Source organism: Anabrus simplex, chromosome 1, assembly GCF_040414725.1.
Source record: "Anabrus simplex isolate iqAnaSimp1 chromosome 1, ASM4041472v1, whole genome shotgun sequence".
In the NCBI taxonomy this organism is placed as follows: domain Eukaryota; kingdom Metazoa; phylum Arthropoda; class Insecta; order Orthoptera; family Tettigoniidae; genus Anabrus; species Anabrus simplex.
The window spans coordinates 1,094,648,641-1,094,672,853 of record NC_090265.1 but is presented as its reverse complement, the minus strand read 5'-3'; the positions used below and the strand labels follow the sequence as shown (position 1 = coordinate 1,094,672,853).

At 39.5% G+C, this 24,213-nt stretch overlaps 1 protein-coding gene across 7 annotated transcripts in view; it reads right to left on the bottom strand.

Moving 5' to 3' along the window:
• The window catches only part of Galphaq (G protein alpha q subunit), a 395,971-nt gene that overhangs the window by 327,940 nt on the left and 43,818 nt on the right, over nt 1-24,213 (bottom strand). For all 7 annotated transcript variants that reach the window (XM_067137250.2, XM_067137254.2, XM_067137253.2 and 4 more), the window contains exon 2: nt 19,146-19,330. In XM_067137250.2, coding sequence (XP_066993351.1) covers nt 19,146-19,330 — 185 coding nt within the window. The remainder of the gene's footprint in view (nt 1-19,145; nt 19,331-24,213) is intronic.

The window sequence follows — 24,213 nt, the reverse complement described above, 5'->3', positions numbered from 1 at the left end:
ACACTGGCGTGAATAGTACAACCTTGTGTCCCTGTACATTCTCTATCCCAAACTTTGTTTTTGTGTTTGACACACTATATGACACTTATGTAGGTTTTTTCAGCTAATTTCTTATCATCCTTCATAGTTTTGGCTTTATTAGATAAAAAAACTAGTGACCGGGTATAACGCAAAAGTGGACCCCAATCAATAAATTAAGGAGAATAAATAGAAGAAGAAGAAGAAGAATCATTTTACAATTCCGTCTTCAAATTATTATTTCTAATGTCATAACGTTCGGGCAGAACTATACGCTGGTTGTTGGCTGCATTAATAGATACTGTGATACAAAAGTTTTCTTCATGACCTCATGAAAGGCATTTGAAAAGACGGTGGACTATAGCAGTAAATCACAAGAAGTAATTCGGGATATAAACTAATACAAAATAACTCTTTACAACATGTATTTTAATTTTACAAATAGGTCAACAGTTAGAAACAAATTATTATAGCAATGTTATATTTGCAAAGCAAGCTGCAGTAGGCCATCTTTTTTAGATCACACACATCATAATAGATACACATTGTATTATATTGCCATAGTCTTAATTATAGCCAGTAGAACAACAACAACAACAACAACAACAACAACAACAACAACAACAACAACAATAATAATAATAATAATAATAATAATAATAATAATAATAATAATAATAATAATAATAATAATAATAATAATATTATACCGTACTGTACTACAGACCAAGGTGTGAAATTTTATAGTATTCCATTACAACCTAACGAAATGGACTTGGAAAGGCAGTGGACAAATATAATTACACAAATAGGCCTCCATTATGCAATATCAATAGCTCACACAAATACCGTATTTTACATCCATAAATTCATGGCCTTGTTGAAGCGGTGCATTTCTTTTCAAGCACATCCCTAATGGGAATGTGATGCATGCACCGTTTTAACCACATACCAACCCTCATGCCAATCTTAAGTTTCTGGCAGTGTCAGGATCCAAGCCCGGGCGCCCCGAGGAAGGCAGCTAGTAGCGCCAACCGTTATATTACAGAGGTGGACTTGATCATATTATACAGACACACAATATAAATGATCACTTATTGGCAACTTTAAGTGATTCTGAACATTTCTTCTCATGCATAATTTTAGATAGTGTACATGCGGTTTAAATATCAGGGATTTCAATAGGTCCAACATCAAGCCTGAGCCTTTTTATCATAAAAAGTTCCTGTACTCTCTTCCCCCTCTTGTAGTTCTCTTTCCCTATGCTTGCGATGCGAGGTCAAGACCAATCACACGGTCGATTAGTGCGCGAGGTGGCATGTTCTGAGCAAAATGCATAAACAACAAATTTCATGGAAACAATTATTCGCCTTTGTGAAATAATAACGATTGTTACCAAAGCCTGCTTTAGAAAACATGATTATGTTTAAAAGTAATTAAAATTTAAAATTAATCGCCTCCCAAGCAGCATTAACCTACGCTAATACGATTTTGTATTAGAAATAAACCAAATATATTTTTCTTAAGACAGCATTGTTGAATGTGTACATGAACACTAATCTCGTTATCACTGCTACTAATACACAAATTACTACGTTGCCTCTATCGTGAAATGGTACTGTAGGATATCTAGTGAACCAATGTTTCTTTCTGATCACATTTGCAGTTATTGCTCTGTTGATATTTCCTGCGAACTATTTTTCTTGTAAATTTATTACACGACCACTTTCTCCAAGTTTAGAATAACATGGCCAATTATTGTTGCATAAAACACTGTGAAATCCCACTGTTATTATTTAGTCGGCCATGGCAGCATGCGGTGAGGCGACAGCGGATATGTGCATGATGAAATGCAATAACTTACAATGTTCGCCACTCGCAGCGCAGAGGTGCATTTCTGCCAGCAGCGCACGGAGCCTATAGTGAGCAGGTGCAATACCACACAGTACCCTAAGCCATGCTTTGCAATATTGTCTTTATCTTTTTGACATTTTGCACATCTGCACACATAAAATCCTCAGCAGTAATTCACTACTGAATCACATATCATTAAAAGTTTTATGCCCCACCTCTGATTGTGTTTATTAGCAAGGTATTGCATGAGTGTTGTGTGATTCTTTGTCCCCACCAAACTTTTAACAGATAGTTGCTGATGTGGAGTGAAATGGTACCTTGAAACTCGATTGGCATGGTCAACAACAGGCTGGAATTTTCCACAGGGATCAATTTGCTTCATTAGGGGCAACAAGGCCTCCATTGTCAGCAACATGAAAGAATTTCAACAGAAGCTGAAATCTATTTCTGGCAAACATGTGCCTAAACCAACGTGAACTCTGGGAGAATTAAGCTGATCAGTAGGGGGCAGATTTCTATGACAATTCATATTTTTTCCCTTAACATTATATCTTACAGTCTTGTACTTTCAACACGTTTCCAAGCATGATGATCAAAATTAAACAGGTTTTATTGGGCATATAAATGCATATTTAGGCTTTCTTAATTTATATGGCATATTTTGAACAAAATATCATTATAACGGCATATTTTGGTAATTTTCATTTGAATTTTGTTTTATAAAAATCAGAATAATCTCTAGAAATTATTTTTCAGGATGGACTGTAATATACTACTAGAACAATTCTAAAGTAGTGTATGGAAGGTTTCTAACAGGTAGGAGCTATTGTTTGCTAGCTGAGTCAATTCCTGGAAACCGAGCTATTGCTTACACGCAAGCAAGAGGTAATTCTGCAGTTATTTGTCATTGTTCTTATCTCTCTCCTTCGCCCTTCCCTCTTCCACCTTCAACACACGGTATGACCTTGGTCATTAGGGAGCTTCAGTCATTCAGTTCCTTTGAATATGCCTAAAATGAAAGTCTTAATTTGCTGGAAGTTGCAAAGGTTTGTTCGCGAGTTCGGTAAAAACATATTCATTACGGATGGAGTGATGTTATTCTGTAAATTGTGTGAGGTAAAAGTTACTGCCAAAAAACGCTTCTCTGTTCAACAACACTGTAATACTGTAAAACATAATTGTGTAACTAGATATTCTGCACTCAAAAATAGGCAACGTCTGCTATTCGAAACCCCAACATCAAGTTCACAATTTTCACAAGATCTCTGCAAGATGATGGTTTCGTCTAATATTCCTTTAACGAAAATTAACAGCCGAAGCTTCAGACAGTTTCTTGACAAATATACAAAGCATCTTGTTCCCAACGAATCTGCTCTCAGGAAGGACTATCTGACCCCTTGTTATGAAGAGATGTTGGATATAATACGACGTGGCGTGGGAGACAGTAAGATATGGATTTCAATAGACGAGACCACAGATGTGGATGGAAGATATGTAGCAAATGTGATCATTGGCACGCTGAAGGAAGACCGGCCTGGAGATACATTCCTCCTGTCATGTGAAGTGCTAGAGAAGACAAACCATTCCACCATTGCAGTTCTCTTCGACAATTCAATGAATCTGTTGTGGCCAAACGGGGCAAAGAGAGAGCACATTTCTATCTGTAACCGACACTGCTCCGTATATGGTGAAGGCAGCCAAGGGACTTAAAATGCTATACCCGAAAATGATACGTGTGACGTCTTGCACATGCCTTGCATAGGGCAGCTGAAAAAGTTAGAAGTAGCTACCCTGAAGTTGATAAATTAATATCGAACTGTAAGAAAGTGTTTGTCAAAGCTCCACTTCGCGTTCAGAAATTTCAAGGAGAAGCACCTTCACTACCCCTACCTCCCAAGCCAGTTATAACGTGATAGGGGACTTGGCTTGATGCCGCAGTGTACTATTGCAACAACTTAGATGTCGTGGAGAAGATTGTGAAGTCTTTTGATCCTGCAAAATCATCCTCCATAAAAACCACTCAAGATTTATTTTCAACCACTACATTAAAAGCGGACCTGGCTTATATAAAGTCCAACTTGAATTCTTTATCTGGAGCAATCGCGCAACTGGAAGTTTCAGGTGCAGAACTAAGCGATGCACTGGATGTTCTAAAGTGCACTGAACAGAAATTAAAGCATGCAAAAGGAACAATAGCATCTAGGGTGTGTAGAAAATTAGAAAATGTACTGGAAAAAAAATAGCGGACTTGTGTACCTGCGTGGAATAAGTGACATTCTTTGCGGAAACCCTTCATCTGCAGATTTCCAGGAATTTTCTCCAAGTGATTTAACTCTATTCAAGTACACTCCTGTTACATCATGTGATGTCAAAAGAAGTTTTTCTCGCTACAAGACGATACTCTGCGACAACAGGAGGGGATTCTCATTCAACAATCTTAAGATGCATGTGGTCATATGATAATGTAGACTAGATCAGGTATGAAAGTTTCATTCCAATAACATATGTTTTATGTATAAATTAAAACTGATTGAATATTGAACAGTGAAAGTAACTGTAGTGTTTATGTCTTCCACAGAGTCCGTCCTTGCCTAGGAGTATGCATTTTAACATTAATGAGTTCATGAAATATTCATCATTTTAGTTGATTTTGGGTTAACTATTTTGAAGAATTAAAACTTTTTTAACTCTAGCAATCATAATAAAAGTGTTTCTATGTAACCTAGATGCTATTCATTAAGTCATATTTTGAATTTTATAGCTCATATTTTTATGTCTTTTAGGTCATAAATGCATACATATTTCATACATTTTTAGGTCACAGAAATCCGCCCCCTACTGATCAGTAACTAGCTATTGTAGTTTTTTGTTCTGTCCCATGTCAGTATGCAAACCAAGAAAGCTTTCATTTCTTCAACTGTAGTGTTTTGCCAGCTGGATGCCCTTGATGCAGATAAAAGTTTGTTCTGAAGTGTCTTTATAGTTTGTGAAGCATATCTGTTAATCTCTGTTACTAAGTGTCAGGAATGAAAGTGCAAAGAACAGACTGAAATACTCTATGGGTAGAGCATCAGGTTGAGGTACATGTTTTGGGCCTGGGATTTCATAAAATTGGTGGGGATGGACAACATTACTTTATGGGAATATGCATTCAGTCCAAGAATAATCTACTTCACTGTCAATGTCATTTTCTTTAGCACTGTCACTATCACTCTTTGATATTGCAGGAGCTGTTGTAAGCCCATTAGCCAATGGCACGGCTCCATCATTCTCTGGTGCACTATCTGAAGACTCAGGAACATCATAATCATCACTTTCATTAAAATTAGAGTTGCTTACATCTTCAAAGCGATCCCAAAGTTCCTCAATTTCTTCTCCTGAAATAGGCCTACGAACGACATGCCTCGTTGTGATAAATGTACTATTTACAACTTTACTAAATAAATTGCTAAGTAACTGTAACTACAGTAGAAATACTAATAAACTTAATATATTACGATAAATAACTCAAATGCATCAATTAGAACATAAAATTATTGAAAACACATCACAACACACGGACATAAACAAACAAGGAGGCTGCCATATTGGATCATAGGCGTCAAGCACTCACAGACCATACACCCACAATGGACGAGTAAAGTAGCAAAAATGAAGCTATGTCAGTGCCATCTAATACCATAAGAAGGAATTACAAACATTCTACCTTCTTACTATTTGATTTGTGGCACAATCTAGTGCCTTACTGATTAACTACACCACTTATAAGAGGGTGCTGATCGAATCGGCATCCTGGCATTTTTCCGTACAGAATGGAAGTGCCGATGCATCGGCATCTTAGCACTGTAAGAGTTAAGAATTTTAAAATACTGACAGGGCTGAAATATGACAGTGATTTTCATTAGTGAATAGAATGAAGTCAATACGGACCAAAACAAATTAAACCGCAATGGTTAAGTTAATAAATTCTCCAGGCTCTGTCAAAGCAGTTCCAAATGTACTGTGACAACACGGGTTCCCAGGCTGCGGCTATTGCTTTTACTGCATCACACACATTCCAACTTGAGGCTGCTGTATTATTCTCAGTAACAAGAATTGCAGCTCTTACAATTCGTTTGCGGTAAGCTCTTTTCACAAAAGCAATAATGCCTTGGTCCAAGGGCTGAAGGTGACTTGTTTCTCAGATTTACCAATTGTCCATGGACGGAGTTTTTCACGACCAAGTTTTTTTACTGATATCCACATTATACACAAGGACCTTTAATTCCTAGGGTGCAACTTGGAAAAGGATTGTAGGAAAGCCCTGCTCCATTCATACTGAACACATCATTTGTGGCATATTCGGTCAAATTCGTACAACCAGCTGTTTGTACCTTCTTCATCAATTTTGTTTCTTTCACCACAAATCAGTAATGATGAAATTGAGTGTTTCTTTTGGAACTGGTACAGTCAAGCTGAGAACAATTCAAGTCTTCAACACCTGTGGCAATTTGGCAATTTAATTTTATTTATTTTTTACAATTCTGCTTTACAACGCACCGACACAGATAGGTCTTATGGCAACGGTGGGTTAGGAAAGGAAGTTAGAGCCCCAGCATTTGCCTCGGGTGAAAATGGGAAGCCACGAAAAACCCTCTTCATCAGAGCAGCCGACAGTGGGGTTCGAACCCATTATCTACTGGACGCAAGCTCACAGCTGCACGGCCCTAATCGGATGGCCAACTCGCACGGTGGCAATTTAATTTGCTTTTGCCTGAATTATAGGCCCATTTAAAGGTACACTGGAAGCATGCGTATGACTGAATCATTCTAGGAGTAACATTTTGATAATTTTGTACTTTGTACTACAAAGTCACTTAGATTTGTTTACGGAATCTGATGCAGCAGCATTAATGATTTTTTTTCATAGTTCTTAATCACAGTAGATTATGTAGACTTGACGATTTTGAAATGTTCAGCAGCTGTAGTTTTCTTTAACCTTAGCACTCCAATTCATTTAGCTGGTCACCTACCTTTCATATTATTTATGTTTCTGGAAATGTAGCGTTATACTACTGCTCTCTTTCTTATGGTTAAAGCAATTTATTTACAAAACTCCAGCTGGAATAAAAGACACTACATGATTACACAAACACTGAATATGCAGAATTACCAATGTCCATGTGTCTATTCAGTTGTACGCTTTTTTAGTATGGAACTTTTCAAAGCAATCACCCGGATTAAGGCCTGGTTTTCTTGAGCAGGTGTTACAGAAGAAATGGGTTTCTCTTAGTCTTTTCTTCTGCCTGTTACTGCACACAGCACAGTCCTTCGTACTCTTTTTAGGTTGTGGCTTTTTGTTAAGTCGCTCTTCATTATTACTGGAACTGGAACGTCCTCTCTTTCTAGAAATGGTGTTGCGAATATCTCCAATTAACTCTACTGCCAGCTGTTTTCTAAATGTTCTCTGTTTCAAGAGCTTCTTCTGTTCCTACCCTCTATCTGCATATTGAACAGCAGAAAGCTATTGAAAATTGCAACATTGAAGAGCCAGAAAAAGAGCTTGCGCCACCACTTCACAGATCTTCTCCCAAAATTGTAGGAGGATGTATAGTGATCCGAAGTATCCACACCTCCCATGTGATCCGTGTAGTCACAGTTGACAGTGGGCTTGAGTATGGGATCTGTTACAAGTGAACTATGTAGCATGAGTGGAATGTAATTTTTTTAAGACTTTATTGGCGAAGTACTATATAATGTTTTATTTATCATGACCTAACCTGTACTGTTATTTGTAGAGCATAAGATAATTTAATGACCTAACCTGTACTGTATAATGTTGTAACATAGGCATTTGTAAATAGTAGAATTCTGTCTATAGTTCCTGGAAAGATCCAGAAAGTTACATTAACTTTTGTACAGGGTGTGTTACTTTGTTGGTATGTGTTCTAGAAAGTGTGTTCTGTCTATTCTGAAAAAATACGACTTTCGCGATCATGCGTATTCTAGAATGTTAGTCAAAGTTCGCGATCGAAAGTAAGGTTGTGATTGGTGAGTCTAGGTGGCGATAGGGAACACGTGCACGCTGACTGGTTGCCTCCAAGGCCAGTAATTCCTATATATAGTGAGCGAGGCAGTGTTCGAATCAATTCTGTATCCTGAATTCTGTCGGTCTCGGTTTATCTGTCTGCGAGCAGCCTATCTGGTTGACGTCCCCCGGCTTCGGGGATGGCACTCTGCTCGGGTAAGCACTCTTGAATTCCGTTCCTGCTAAAATTTCCGTAATGTTCCGATTTGCTTTTCATACAGGAGTCTGCCCTAACCTCGCCTAGATTCACCAAATTAGTTACTTATGACGCCTTAGTTTTTCTGCTGGACTTACCTGTTTGTTTCCGAGGCATTCCCGTTTTGTTTCACTAAAATATGTATATTGTAGTTTAATAGTATTTCCCTTGGGGTTTGCCTCTGATAGTTCTGTATCACTTTAGGTACGCTAGATTTTGGATAACCTGTAAATTGCATTGTACTACTGCATTGGTAACTAGATGTACAGTTGATTTGTAATTTGAATTTACACTGCTACGAATAACCTATGTATATCACTGAACTTATAGCTCATAACTTGGAATGTATTTGTAGAATTATCTTGTAAATAATATTTTTAAAAACTAAGGATCACGGTGATTCATTTCGGAATCCGCTATATAAGCAATGTCCATGCCTTTGGTAGATTCCCAGCCCTTCCATCTTCCCGTTTTGTCGTTCACTAGTTGGCCCTACTGATAGTTACGTACTTGTTTTGTTGGAGATCCGCGTAATGCTAGCTACTGTTTTTCCGAGTGTGTAGTGTTTTCTTATATTGTGTATTGTACTCTTACCTTCTCCTTTTAACTGTGTTTGTGCCTTGTTTGGTGTTGCCACTGTAGTAGAGGTAACAGGATCAACACTTTTGTGTCTCTCTGGTGTGAATGGCTGTTGCTCATTCTTGTGCCATGTACTAAGTACTGTTACTGTTCTCTTGTCACACCATGCCAGTACCATTACCTTGCCTTCCTTTCTGAAAGCAACAACTTCATGCTTCTTCAAATTTTTTAGTTTCCTTCCTTTCAGTTCAGTAGGTAGACCTTTTCTGTTCAACAGTACTGTTCCTGTTAAATGGAAACCATTATTGTACAGTTGCTTTGCTAAATCCATACTTCTGTAGAATCTATTGGTAAAGAAATGAAATCCATGAGTCCCAGTCAAATTCTGAGTGAGTTGTAGGCAAAACTCCATCACAATTCCACAATTCTTGCTGTAAAGGGTTCGCCTGGAAAAATCAAAGAGTTTGTAGTTGTTGAACCATAATACGGGATGAATGTACATAGATAACCTGTAGCAGGATCTGCAGCAACACATATGCGAAGCCCCCACTTATTTGAGGAGTGTAACATTTGAATATTACTCTACCCTTAAAACTAACAGTACTTTCATCAACTGATATCTTCCTGTTAGGAATATAGAACACTTGAAACTTGTTTTCCAAGTATAGAACTAGGTTGCAGATTTTATACCCTCTTGTTTTGGTGGGGCCTGTACTGGGGGGGGGGGGGGATGATGTGGAACATTCAAAACACTTGGAAAAAAAAAAGTTCTCTGCTAAATACATCCTTGAAAAATGGATATTTTTCAGGCCAATCCTCTGAAAAATAGTCCTGCATTCTAGATTTTGAGTTTTCCCATATTCATAATTACACCCAGAAATGCTTTGAGCTCATCCATGCTTACATCCTTCCAAGTGGTCCATAAACTTCTCTTCTGTAGTGGCATGTTCTGCTGGATTTTTTTTTAGCATGCCTGTTTGTCTCATCCAATATCTCTTTCAATATATTGTCTGTGAAAAATAGCGTGAAAAAATCTATAGATGTTGAAAGAGGCTTACCAGGTGGTGGTTGAAAACCTGGAGTCAAATTATGCAGGAACTTCATAAACTTGTGTGTAGACTTGTAGGTTACCCAGCCAGAGATGCCGTCTTCTTCTGATTAACTGGAGCCTTCTTTAACTTCAGATTCACTAGATACTTCTGAAGCACTACCTTACTCACTTCCCGAATCAAGTTCAGAAATACAATCATCTTCACTAGAATTAAAATCATTTATAATCACTTATAATCGCATTAATATCAGAACTGTTCAGACTACTTGAGTTTTGCAAGACCATTTTGTGCCTTCCCAATGTCAAGACACCACTTGATATAGTTTCACAGAATGTCTACCTAATCTTGCTGAGAATAATATTCAGAAGGCTATGGATACACTAAAAGTCTAGGTATTGCTCGAGAATCACTAAGTACTTAAATTCTTCCATTATAACACATTATTCTTGGAGTAAATATTATATTGAAACAATTCCGACATACGAGCTCAACACAAAATCGCGATGTTGGAATATTTCCGACATATGATCTCTAAGAGTTAATGCACCATGACCTACTTCCTCTGGAAGCTTCAGTTTTGTCTGAAGGTCTACTGCCGACTGTTTCCTTTTGACCAAATTTCGAAGTCTTCTGTTTTACGTACTGATGAAATACATTGATCACTCTCGCTACATCAAACAACAACTGTTGATCTGCATGTAGGCCTTCTACAATTATTGAAATGCGTTTGTAGGCTAACAATATAAACTGATTGTTGACTCTGTGACATTCACAACTGTTTATCTAATTGCAGCAAGAAACATCAATGTTAACCCACTTTCTCACAGCTTAACATCAAAATATGGTTTGACAATGAATTACTTTCATCTACATGTATTTCTTGCATTTCCAGCAGAGATTATGATTATCATTTAACTCTACTATGAGATACCAGAGGAAAATTCATTGGGTGAAATAAGGGTTTACAGTACATTATTCACAAGGATGAAACACTTGCTAAACTCACAGCTGTGGTCTGAAGTAGTACAAAAATTGTGATTGCTAGTCATTCTCTTTTTGAAACTGATAAGGGGAAAAAAAAAAACAACAACACTTTTGCAAATAAAGTGATTTATAAAGGGCACTAGGAAATTTTGCAATACGCAAAAACGGTTGGCTGGACACCCCTGTTATGATGAGGGATGAAAAGAGGGGTGAAAACCAGTCTAGAAGACAGCAAGGCGCGACCTTCACACCAGTTGTTACCAAGCATTGGGACTGAAAGCAAGTTAAAATGTAAGTGTGGTCTAAAGGTGAACACTGCGCAATTATCCGCTACAATTTTGCTTGTGGATTAACTGTTGACCAGTGCCTGGAGGGAATGGCTCTTGTGCTGGGGAAAGACTGTCCACATCGGACAATAATTTTCCGCTGGTACTAAGAGTTCCAGAGGAGAAATTTTGGAGTTGAAGAAGATCCTTGTTCTGGGCGACCGTCTGAATCAGTGACTGAGGAAAACATTGAAGCTGTGAGATGTTGCAGCAAAAGAGGCGGTTGACATATCGGCAGCTGGAAGAGACCCTCCTCATCCCTGCACCAGCTATTCATTCAATTCTACACGACCATCTCCACGTTAGAAAGGTTTGTTCCCTTTGGGTGCCCCATTCACTTTCAGAGGAATTAAGGGCACATCGAGTGAAATGATGCCGAAAAAAGCTAAAACAGTTTGAAAATGGGACTTCGTGTAACGTCAATAGCAACCTTACAGGTGACGAAACTTGGCTTTATTATTAAGATGTCCCAACAAAATCCCAGAACAAGGTGCGGCTGTTTGAAGACGAGGGTACTCCTGTGACTGTGCAAAAGTCAAGGTCAGTGAAGAAAAGGATGATTGCAGTATTCTTCACTAAACGGTGCATCCTGACTCGGGTTGTGCTAGAAACACAAAGGACAGTTACTGCGAAGTGGTACAGTGAGACTTGTCTGCCTAAGGTCATCGAGGCTCTCGAGCAGCTCCATCCAAGGTCACGGCTCAACACTTGGCATTTGCATCACGACAATGCTCCAGCATATCGTGCTAATGTAACAATGGATTTTCTTGCCAGATCAGGGTTGACTGTGCTTGATCACCCTCCATAAAGTCCTGATCTTGCCCCATGTGACTTTACACCCTTCCCAAACGTGAAGATGAAGCTGAAAGGGCGGCGTTTTGCATCCGATGAGGAGCTTCTGGCACCATGGGATCAAGAGTGTGAAAATGTAACCAAAGAAAAGTGGCAGAGTTGGTTCCGTGACTGGATTCGACGTATGGAGAAGTGTATTGAGTGTGGTGGAAATTATTTTGAAAAAGTCCAAAGAGTTCACTCACATTGCAAAACTGTCCTAGTGCCCTTTGTACTTTATTAAAATCAATGTCTAACTTGTGTGTATTGTTGTTGTTATTACCTTGATGATTGTCTTTTTCTAACGAGATATCCAGAAGAATTTTCTTGGGAGAAATGAAAGTTTACAGCAAATTATTCACAGGGATGAAAAACTTGCTAAACTCACCTGTGTATCAAAATTTAACACCGTTTAACCCTGAACTGCGCGTGGGATATTTGGACCGCCCTTTTCAATTATTTAGTTCTATAATTTTTTTAAATGCATCCAGCCCAATTAAGCACATTGTTAATCTTTCCTTACTCTGTTAAGCATCAGGTAGCCGTAGTCGTCGGCCGCTACTCGTTTCCAAGAAAACGTTTTTCTCCTGCAATTCTTCTCAAAGTCTGTTGGTTCTGTAGAGATGTTGCTGATGACTGACCAAGCCAATCTTCGCATGAAACATGCAGGAACGACGTAGGTCACATCTAAAGTTGGATCTGACATAGTACCCGCTTTTCATGGGTTTCAATTTCTTGTCTGTGACATGCCTGCTCAAACAGATACCTTCTACAGTAGCTTTGCACCAAAGAACACGGTTTTATGCAGTTGTTGCCCAGGTGTAGCATTTATGTTGGTGCTATTCATAGTCTTCTTAAGCTGGTCTTGATAACGTTTGAAAGGAGCACCTTAAGGCCTTTGCCATGACCAATCTCACTATACAGAATTTGTTTAGGCAGTCTGCTATCATTCATACGCTGGATGTGACCAACCCATCTAAGCCAACGAGTGATGATGAAGGCTTCTATGCTGTTTGCATGTGCCTTGTCAAGAACTGCCACATTACTTACGTAGTCATCCCATTTGATGTTCATGATGGATCTAAGTTTCTGCGTTCCAGTTTCTTTATGTCACGATGATAAAGTGTCCAAGGTCACATCCATATACTAATGTTGTTATGACTACAGCTCGGTACATCAGTAGTTTGGTACATATTTTGAGATCTTTATTCAAGAAAATTCTGAGGGAGAGGCGGCTCTAAGCTGCATGAGCAGAGCGTATTCTATTTTCCACATCCTTTTCTGAGTTGCAGTGTGTATTAGAATACTACCAAGGTAGGTCAATTGGTCTACTTGTTCAAGAGGTGTCACTGCTATGGTAACATTAGTTCAGGAACGGTACCACCTAATACCAGCTGTGCGAGTACTTTAGTCTTATGAGTGTTAATGGTCAGACCAAATCATTCATACTTCCTCAAAACAGTTGATGAATGTTTGAAGCTCCTCAGGTGTATGGGCAGATGTTGCATTGTCATTCGCATATTGAAGCTCCATTATGCGAGTATTATCAGTCAATCTCTGAGAACAGGGCCTGGATTGGTTGAACAGTCCGCATTTCTGTAGTTCAGCAAGGGAACAGTCATGACTGTTGCTATGAGGCTACAAGGCTATAACTTACATCTCTATTACCTCGCAGAAAGTATGCGAGTGAGATTCGGTCTCTGATAAGCCTTCCGAATATAGTATGAACTCTTACTCCACACATGCGAATCAGTCGTGCACTTAGATGCCGTTACTTAGCAAATGCATAGATTAATATATTGCATCATGCGCCCGTGGGATTATGTGAAGCGCAATGCTATTTTTATTAAGTAATAAATTAAAATACGCCAGAATTGTCCCCAAATGGCTCCTAAAATCTCTAGAAAATTTACTAGTAGCTATCTTTGAAATTCTGTCACTAAATTACTAAAAAAAAGACTCCAAATCTAGCAACTAGTCTCCAGAATCGACTAGACTGATGTGAACGCACACGAACATAGCATGCGAGAATGAGAGATTGACAATCGATATACGCGTTGCGATATACAGGTTTCAATAAACATTGCATATTTGCACGTATTTCTCGTATTAATAAACATCGATATTTCGTTTGAAAGCGGCCAATGAGCGAAGGACTTCCGGCTAATGGCGTACAAAGCTGAAATGACGGAATTTGAAAACAAATGTTTTTAGCTTAATTTTATGGTAAACTACAATCGGGAAAAATAATAGAATAATCGAGAGGCGGGAAAAAATGTCGAATCAGGAGTCTCCCGCCTAAATCAGGAAAATTGGCACATATGATCATATCTTCGTGTGCCGTCCTTGACTCAATTTCCAATAGAGGAACTTTCTTAGCATTTTCAATATATTTTAACACGAAGCACTAAGGAAACATTTTAACATGATGCAACACATCAAAGAATTTTAGAGCCTTATTTTAATTTCATCATATGTAAGTGTTGTGCACATAGCTCATTCCAGATGCTTTTAATACCTTTTAACATCATCTGTGTATGTGTGTACATTTGTTTTAGACATTAGATGTGTTGGTACAGTTTTGTATTATGGCCGATGATGGCCAGCCAAGGGCGAAACTAGTCCCTAAGATTAAAAGTGTAATGTAAACATTGCAAAATATAGTATAGAAAAGGTGGACCATTATGACAAGTTTAGTTATTATCTTTGTCTTCACGTTAATGCTGAACACTGGTTTTAGTTATGCCGTACTTTCATGTGGCTGCATAATTGTTCATTTCCATGTGTTATATATCCATTAACTTAAAATTAGCATCATAATATCAACAAGCACCCATTGAAAATTTGCAGGACCGGGCGAGTTAGCCGTGCGCGTAGAGGCGCGCGGCTGTGAGCTTGCATCCGGGAGATAGTAGGTTCGAATCCCACTATCGGCAGCCCTGAAGATGGTTTTCCGTGGTTTCCCATTTTCACACCAGGCAAATGCTGGGGCTGTACCTTAATTAAGGCCACGGCCGCTTCCTTCCAACTCCTAGGCTTTTCCTATCCCATCGTCGCCGTAAGACCTATCTGTGTCGGTGCGACGTAAAGCCCATAGCAAAAAAAAAAAAAAAAAATTTGCAGGCAATATCGGTTCTACGTGTCTCTACAATACAACGATTCATCATGAAAATATCCCTGCTGTCTATAAATCTGTTACTTTTACTAAGCATCAGGTATAGTAGACAATAACAAGAATATTGCTTACTTTTATTTTTACTTCAATTCTTACTTCATCCTTTTTTTCTGCTGGAAATTTGCTAATAGCTCATTCTGCTTCTACTGTCGTAGTGATGGCTGTATTAAGTGTGTTGAAGTTAGCCCAATTGTGTTTAGGACACCTGGCTAAAAGGGAACTTTTGTCATCATTCAATGACACCTTGGACAAATTTATGATCGAAGGGTGAAATTGGTTGGGCATGTTAGTGGTTTTGCTGGTTTCTTTAGCATAGCCATTGTTGAGTTTGGAGTTTTCTCCAGGGTTTGTTATTTCTTAGAAAATACCATGAATAATCTATTGTCAACTTCAGTTTGAAAAATGTCCCAGCGAGCATTCAAAAGTAAACTTGTAGTTTTAAGGTGAGTCTCATATAATCTATGGTTAAAAGATTTTTTTCTTGTACAAAAATCTAATCTCCCCTCACAGCCAAATCTTAAGTACAAAACACAGACATATATACACGACTGATGTGTGCATGCAATGCGCGGATCGGACACAAAACTATTCACCTATTTGTGTGACGTCATCAAAGCTGCAGTATGCCTACACTACAGAGGCGGACATTTAACTACGAAACACAGATATACAGCACGACTTTGACGCGTACTTTCACTGCGTGGCTCATACAGACGGAACTATTCACAAATTTGTGTAATGTCATCAGAGCTGTATAAAATTTGTAGCCGCTTTGAAGCGGAATCGTTGTTCTTCTCTGACAAATTACGTTGGGGGGGGTCTTGTATGCAAGATTTATTTTCATTTTCTTCAACTCGAAAAGCCAACCGGGGGGGGGTCTAATATGCGAGGGGGTCTAATACATGTGTAAATACGGTATACATTCCTGGAAACTATGTTTTCCCGGATTATTCGTTCAAATTACGTGGTCCCGCAAGCATCCTAATTAAATCAGGTAAAAATTCCGCATTATCCTTTCCTCGAAGAAACGATTTCCCACGCCAACCGTCCTGAAATTTCAGTCCCACCAACGCTAAATCCTCGATCAAGCACTTTTCAAGAAAGTGTGTCTCATGAAAGGATGGCTACGGTATACTCATGGATCTTGGTGTTAACGTCCCGTCATTGCAATAATTACAGCAAGTACTATACTGAAAAAGTGATAGGCAGTGAACTTGCATAAGGGACCATCTTAACATCGCATTCGGGTGGTATCGTTTAAAGAATCCTTGGAAACCATAAAGGAAAGAGTGGCCACTTGAAGTACAATTGGAAGGCGACAGCACAGAACAACAATATTTCGACAGCTGTAGGCCTACCTGAAGACAGAACGAGTTTCATCAAATGTTCGTATTTTTAAAGCGTCTACATTATGCCCGGGGTTAGATGATTCCCCCCCCCCCCCCCCCTCCTTCCTGATTGTTTCCCAAAAACAGATTTTTGGCACTTTCCTCAGGGCACTGTATAGTCACTGGGCTTTCAGGCAGGAATTGAAACTACTCCTTCTCAACACAAATTTAGTATTTCAAAATCATCGTACATGGTTATGTTATCGAGACCATAACAGACGTTGCAACTTACATACATAAAGCCATGGAAAGTTTTGGTCCTAATATAAGACCGGGAAGTTTACATTTTTGTGTTAAAATGTTATAAAAACAGCAGTCATTTTATTTGTGCAAGTTACATTAAATTTTTTAAAAATCATTTTCCACTCGTGCTGACTTGTACAGAGAGCACACTTTCCAGCTGAGCTCAAGGTCACTAATAATCGTAATTTCTCAAGTTTTGATGATATGTTTCTCTTTCCAACTTGATTCTGATTAGTGACTGGCAGAATTGAACAAATGCATTTGAGAACTTTTGAGAATCGATACTTACATTCGAAACCATACTCTCGTGTTCAACATAACCTTTAAAATTCAACATAAGGCCTAATTTACGCAGCACAAGATTTCCAGAAACTGACTACAAACAGTACACTAGTGACCAAATTTCAATGGAAGATTTAAAAAAGGGACTTTGCCATCCTGATGGGTGCATTTGTATCTAATGTGCTTTATTTTATTAGATTAGAGAATTAAAAACTACTCGTGGTCGATTGTTGTTTGACCTGACCTTATTAGATTTTTCGAAGAGTTTGGCTGATCAAAGTTGCTGAACTGAAAGAAGTCGGTTTCCCCGGTAAAACTGAATGCAATGTTTTGAGATTTTTAACTCGCATACTGGAAATTAATGTCTGAAGCCGGCCCTGCAGTCTAACTTGCCTGCCTCTCACCCGGAAGGCCCACGTTTGATTCCCAGCCAGGTCAGGCATTTTTACCTGGATATGAGGGCTGGTTCCAAGTACACTCAACCTCCGACTGCCATTAATTGAAGGGCTATCAAATAGTGAGACGGCGACCCCGGTCTAGAGAGTCAAGAATTAGACTGTGGCCAAGAGGATTCGTCATACTGACCGTGCGACACCGCGTAATCTGCAGGCCTTCGGACTGAGCAGCGGCTGTTTGGTAGGCAAAGGCCCATTGAATCTATAGTTTAGTTTGGTGTAGGAGTGTTTGTAAGATTATAATTATACACTGACTGAGCAAATGTCATGGAATAGCGGAGCACTGATGCGTGGGTGTGTTGTCTGCGCACCACACGCCCCCTGTGCCAGCGGCAGTTGTATAGGAGATCTTGTGAGCAGTGGCTGTGCATATGACAGGTGTAACATGGAACATCGTCGTGAGCCGACACCGTTTGAACGGGGTATGGTGGTCGGTGTCCGACGGATGGGAAGTGCGATTTCGGAAGTGGTGCAGGAATTTAGCTTCACACGATCAACCGTGTCTCGGGTGTATCGTGAATGATTGAATGTGGGTGTGACCGTCCACAACAGACGAACGACCGTCCGTCCAGCCCCCTCGATGACCGTGACCGGCGACATCTGAGACGGATTGTCAAAAGTGACAGCCGTGCTAGACACGTCTCCCAGTGGACAATCCGTAGGAACGTGGGTTCTATGGGGTATGGGATCCGGCGCCGCACGCGGATGCCACTATTAACCCAACGTCATCGAGCACAACGATGCGCATTTGTCGCCAGTCACCAAGGAAGGACACTGGAACAATGGCATAACACAATATGGTCAGACAAATCAAGATTTCAACTGCACCATGCCGATGGGAGGCATCGTGTATGGCGCAGACCACATGAAGCGATGGATCCCGCCTGCCTCGAAGGTGTGGTCCAGGGCACTGGTGTCTCTGTTATGGTCTGGGGTGCATTTTCCTGGTATGGAATGGGCCCCCTAGTTGTTCTGGAAGAGACTTTGAATGGTACGCGGTATGTTGATCTGCTCGGAGACCATCTCCACCCATTTTTGGCCTTCCAGCGCCCAGACGGTTCTGCGGTGTTTCAAGATGATAACGCGCTGCCGCATCGCTCCCACGCCGCCCAGGAATGGTTCCAGGAACATGCAGCGGAGGTCCAATGACTGCCATGGCCACCAGGAGCCCCGATATGAACCCTACCGAGCATATCTGAGATGTCCTGGAACGCAGGCTCCGTTGCATGGATCCTGCACCCACGAACAGACCAGCATTGAGGCCGATTTGGTGTCAGCTGCGTCCAGAGGACTACCAGGGACTTGTTGACTCACTTCCACGGCGTCTCACTGCAGTTCGCAGGGCCAGAGGAGGCCCCACACGCTATTAGGTGACTATCCCATGACATTTTCTAAGTCAGTGTACATATTTCATTTTTGTGACGTTTAGCCAAACTGTTGATTCATTCATTCCCGGATTTTCCGTTTTCCCATGTTGTACGTTTTTCTCTGGGGTCCTGCCAAAAACGGAGAATCAAGGTTCCACTGTAAATGTTTTAAATTAGGTCAAATAATAATCTCACACATACCCTTGTATGCTTAACAGCTTGTTGTCCATTACAATAGAAGAAGCTTGTAAACAATCTAATGTAACATGCCCATTATCATAACATTTTTCTTAATTTTACCACATAATTCATGTTATGAATCACTCACTATATTGGATGGTCCCGCATACTGGATTTTTAGTAGGTCCATGGCACGAATCATACTCTGCATCGCCATGAAAATATTCTGGTAGACCAGTTTGATGAACCCTCGCTTATCTTCATCCGAGTACCCTGCACCATGGATAATCCTCATTTGTTTGATGAATGTGGACTTTCCTGATTCACCTGTTCCTGAAACACAAACGAAAAACAAATTATAAATGTGCACACACAAAACACAAAATGGAATTTGAAGAAATTTAAACAATATATAAAATCTACTATATGTACATCTTAGGTACGTTACAGAGATATCTTCAAAATCGAACAACTGAGCTGAAACAAAGACAACATTTTCAAACTGAAAACCAACTTAAATAATTTTCTCCTCCTTTGTAAGGCCTACATCAAGTTTAAACAAGTATTTGAAGTGAAAATAAATGGGTACGCGAGGAGAAGAGAAAGTCGGCAAACAGCATGCAAGAGACAGAGCGAGATTTGAAAGTGGGGAACTACCGAACAATGCCAAATTGTCCTCTAACACGAAATATCCAGGTCTGGATTCATTTGAATTTGAACCCGGATATAAGTCACAGTGCCATATCCCACAGATCCACGAAGAGGACAATTGCTTTTGATATTTTTGAAGTAGATTAAGCCAAAAAATGATGTAACTGTGCCTGTTTTCTTCATTTCAACTTGTTTGAAATATCCGTTGAGAGATAGCTGGCTGAACACAAAGCGAGCCAGTTGTATCTCAGGGATGTACTGTAGGGTGCGTCGCTCTACTCAGTCTATAACAAAAGAAGTGTTAGTGCAACTGTCTTGTTTGTTTCAAGTAACTCGAGTGCTTCATTGCCTGCAGTAGCCAAGTGATAGTCGAGGAGTACGTATTTTCAAACGTGACCAACAAAGCTTATTGTATCAGTGATAGAGGAGACTTAATAATGATTTGTTTAAGCTCACCCGAGCAACATTTACTCCGTTAATAAATGTTGTAACACAAGTTCGCGCTGTGTAATAATTCTGCGTGTTACTAATGACAGCTAACCGATGAGGACTTTAACAGAACTGGGAAGTATCCCTTAATTTGGTAACCATCATTCGACCGGACTAATGTCTCGATAAGGGATATTGTCAATTGCATCCTTACCAGGATTGTGACAGTATTCGTGCACGAACGAAGCAGTGAAGAGAATTGCGACTGACAACCGTTACCAGGTTACAGGGACACATCTGCAGTACCTGACCGAAGGCAGCACAGCATGCGACCAGAAGGACCAAACCAGCAGACTCCCAGATCCATCGACAACAACACTGTCATGAAATAATTTACACCAATGGAGCAGTTCCAAGGGTACCGCTAACGGCAGCGATGGAGATAAAGATAAGTTGAACTGTTTAAAAGAACAGTATTCTCCCCAGAAATTTTCATCAGACAGGTGGCAGAAATGAGTTACCGGGCAGGGAATACTAAGTAAAAAAATAAATATGATAATATTTCAATGTATTCCCCTCAATTCATTAACAATAATATTAGACAGGTTATTATTAACTGCAAAATTGAACTATTTTAGTGTTATCATGAACACGACATAATTTCTAGTATTCTACGGCTCATTCATAACAATGTAACGCCAGGACTTACTACTCGGTTGCTGTGGAGTGCCATACAGGTTTGCGATGACATGCAGAACCGAGTGCTCGCATGCGATTCCATATCCAAGCTAATCCAGACACGGCTCGCACACAACACTACATGATAGTCAAGCTAAACATTTAAACTCTGATGTAATCGATGCAATTATGCTAACAATAATGAAGATTTATCACTTAAACAGTTCTACAGTATATACACCTTAATTTGGAGCACCCAGTGACTCAATGTATGTTTTAATATTATGTAAATTTCACATATCTAGGTTGTGTTAGCCAGGCGGTCTGTAAAACGGCAGAGCGGTGGCACCCAATAAAAAGGTCCTGGGGATAACACTGAAGCATGAAATGCAGTGATCAGATTCATATGTGGGCCTTTCGTTAAATGTAAATAAATTTTTGGGGCCTGGATGTATGGTATACTCCAGTCTTATTTCAGTGTTTAGAGTTTGGATACGAGGGGTGTCAGCATGTAGAGTAGTAATACTAATATAGTTGATCCGTTATTGGATATTATAAATTTTTGGGACAAATATTTCAGGTTCCCTGTGGGAATCAACATCTGTATCATGTAGAGTAGTGTTTTATTTGCGTTGAGATATTTTCACTCGTGTCATGCAGACACTAAGGTATAAGCGATGTCATGTTCGTCAATGCAGATTGGAGGTAACTGAAACCTCCTGAGGATCAAGCAGGAGCTTAGAGATGAGTAGAACTAACCTGTAGACAGGCTATGCATGATGTAGTATTATTACATGTTTTTTCAGCTGATGACATGTGTATCATTGAAATTAGTGAGGGTCATTTAAAATAAGTGGCAGGCAAACTCTATATGTGCTCCAGAATTGAACCAAGGGCTATTCAATAAGAGGCCATGATGAGCCATGACTATTATGTAGAGCCCTAGTACTGGAGATTGCATTGTGGCCAAATTAATGAGTTGTACCTGGTTTGTGAGTGTGTTATAATGAATGATATATTGAATGGCTCGTAAGCCAACGGACAGGTTTGTTTCCCAGGTAAAGGGCGAGATATGTGTGTGTCCCAAGAAAGGCCAGAGTGAAAGTTTACGCATAGTACCGTTAACTTTGAAGGGTCGTATTTGGGATTGCTTGAGCCACGCAGACGAAAGGTTGTGATTGTTTTGTCCCTCACAAGACAGCTGATTACCTGCATTGTAAACATGTAGCTAAGAAGAGCCCAGTGTATTTGTAACTCTGTCACGAGAACTTCATAGATCCTCAGAGCGATTCCTGCTCACTTTGATCCAGCTGATGTCTTTCTTTTTCAGATATGGTTTATTTGTGTTGATTAGTGTTTCACCGTCCGTTGGCTATAATTGGACTGCGAGGTTTCCAAACCTCTGTCTTAAGGCCGGTCTCCACTGATTAACATTTAACACCAACATGTTAAATTTAACATGTTACAGTTAAATTTAACATGTTACAGTTAAATTTAACATGTTACAATGGACATGTATATTGTGATTGTGTCTTCCAATTGACTTTGCATGTTAACTCAGAATGTTGAGGTTAACACTTAACATGTTGGCGTGTTTTCCGCTCCAAGTGGAAAAGTCAAGTCAATTCGTTGTTCGGAGATGTCGGCACGGCTTCGGCAACTTCCATGCTATTTCCATGCCAACAGATGGCCTAAACAACGCAAACGACGTGCTTCTCGTGAAGAAGGATTATAGTTATAACATTCCGCAACAATCATTCTCTTTGTTATAAGCTACAAATACAGTACGCGCACGTGTGTTTTTCTCTCTGCACTATACTAAAATTTATAGTCAAAAATAGAGTGGAGCAAGGAGATTCCTCTGGCCTTAATTCATGATACAATTGAAGGGCCTTGTTTGTGGGATGTCTCATCAAACAAATATAGAGATAAAGCTGGCAGTTTCCAGGAATCACAAAGTTTAAACAAGGAGTAATTTTAATACCACCTATTCAATACAATTTATTCCACTATTGTGTGGTTAAATACACATAGAAATTACCAGAATTTTAAAGGTACATGTTTCGCCCACTATTTATTGGGCATCATCAGCCTCATTCAATCTTAAAACATACACTGGTCTAAGGAATCTTAACAATTTACATAAAATGTATTGATGAACATTTACAAGTGTTGATACTGTGGTTGCATAATGATTACAGAACAGAAATATTGAATAAAATAGAACTTATACTAAAATCACTTTGAAAAATTACAATGTTCGTCAAAAAGTAATTGTCACACATTGTTTTTTAAAAAAGAATCCATGTCTGACACTGAAATGTATCTTTTTGATACAAAGCTTGAACAATATATATCACGTCTGGAATGTTGACTGGTTATAGCAGCCTCAATGATAATCTCCTGGGCATCATCATTCGGCACTGCTTCTAGTCACCTTCAGTTCATTCATATACAAGTTCCATTATGTAACATACTCTGCAAATCATTTACTAAAGGAAACTTTCAATTTGAAATGTGTGCCGTTCTTTGATCTACCTGGGATTTATGGCCTGGAATGAAGTACATTGGGAGCAACTCGGAACCTCCTTTGTTTGCTGGCAGTAATGAACCTGTTAAATGATACACTTGTTGAATTACTAATGTTGGCCTGAAATTTCCTTCAACTAACGGCTCTGAAGCTAGCGATTGTGCTTTTATAGGCTCACACAGATTGATGGAAATGACCAGACTTAAGCTGTGTCCTATTGACAATGATTTAGAATATGACAATGCAGAAATTAGGGAATATCCTAATGCAAATGATGGTAATGATAATGTTTTGGAGCAAACTGGACCTAAGTGGGCATTGGTCTACCGACCTGAACCAAAAATGAAAGTAGAAGAGCAGTTTAAGGTTAGGAACTCAGGTATCCAAAACTGCCCTCCAAAAAACAGTCCTGCCGGGCTGAGTGGCTCAGACGGTTGAGGTGCTGGCCTTCTGACCCAACTTGGCAGGCCAAGTGGTGGTATTTGAGGGTGCTCAAATATGTCAGCCATATGTCTGTAGACTTACTAGCACATAAAAGAACTCCTGTGAACTAAATTCTGGCACCTTGGCATCTCCGAAAACCATAAAAGTAGTTGGTGGGTTGTAAAGCAAATAACATTAAAAAAGATATGGTCCTCCTTTAGCATATTTCTATTTGTTTTTTACCACTGCTGTTTGGAATCTGTTAGTGAGGGAGACTAATAAATTTGCACAGGAACATATTCAAAACTAGCTGAGGTACCCATGCTTTACTACGGAATTCTACATTGTATACAGAATTCTAGGTTAGGTAGTGTTCGCGTTGTGAGCAAGATTGTATTAAATTGCATAGCTCTTAACGTTACCCTAGAAACGCGACTGGGAAGTCACCAAACGTCTTTTCTCATATGAAGACTGGGTTAGGGAATTTTAATTGTAATAGTAGGCC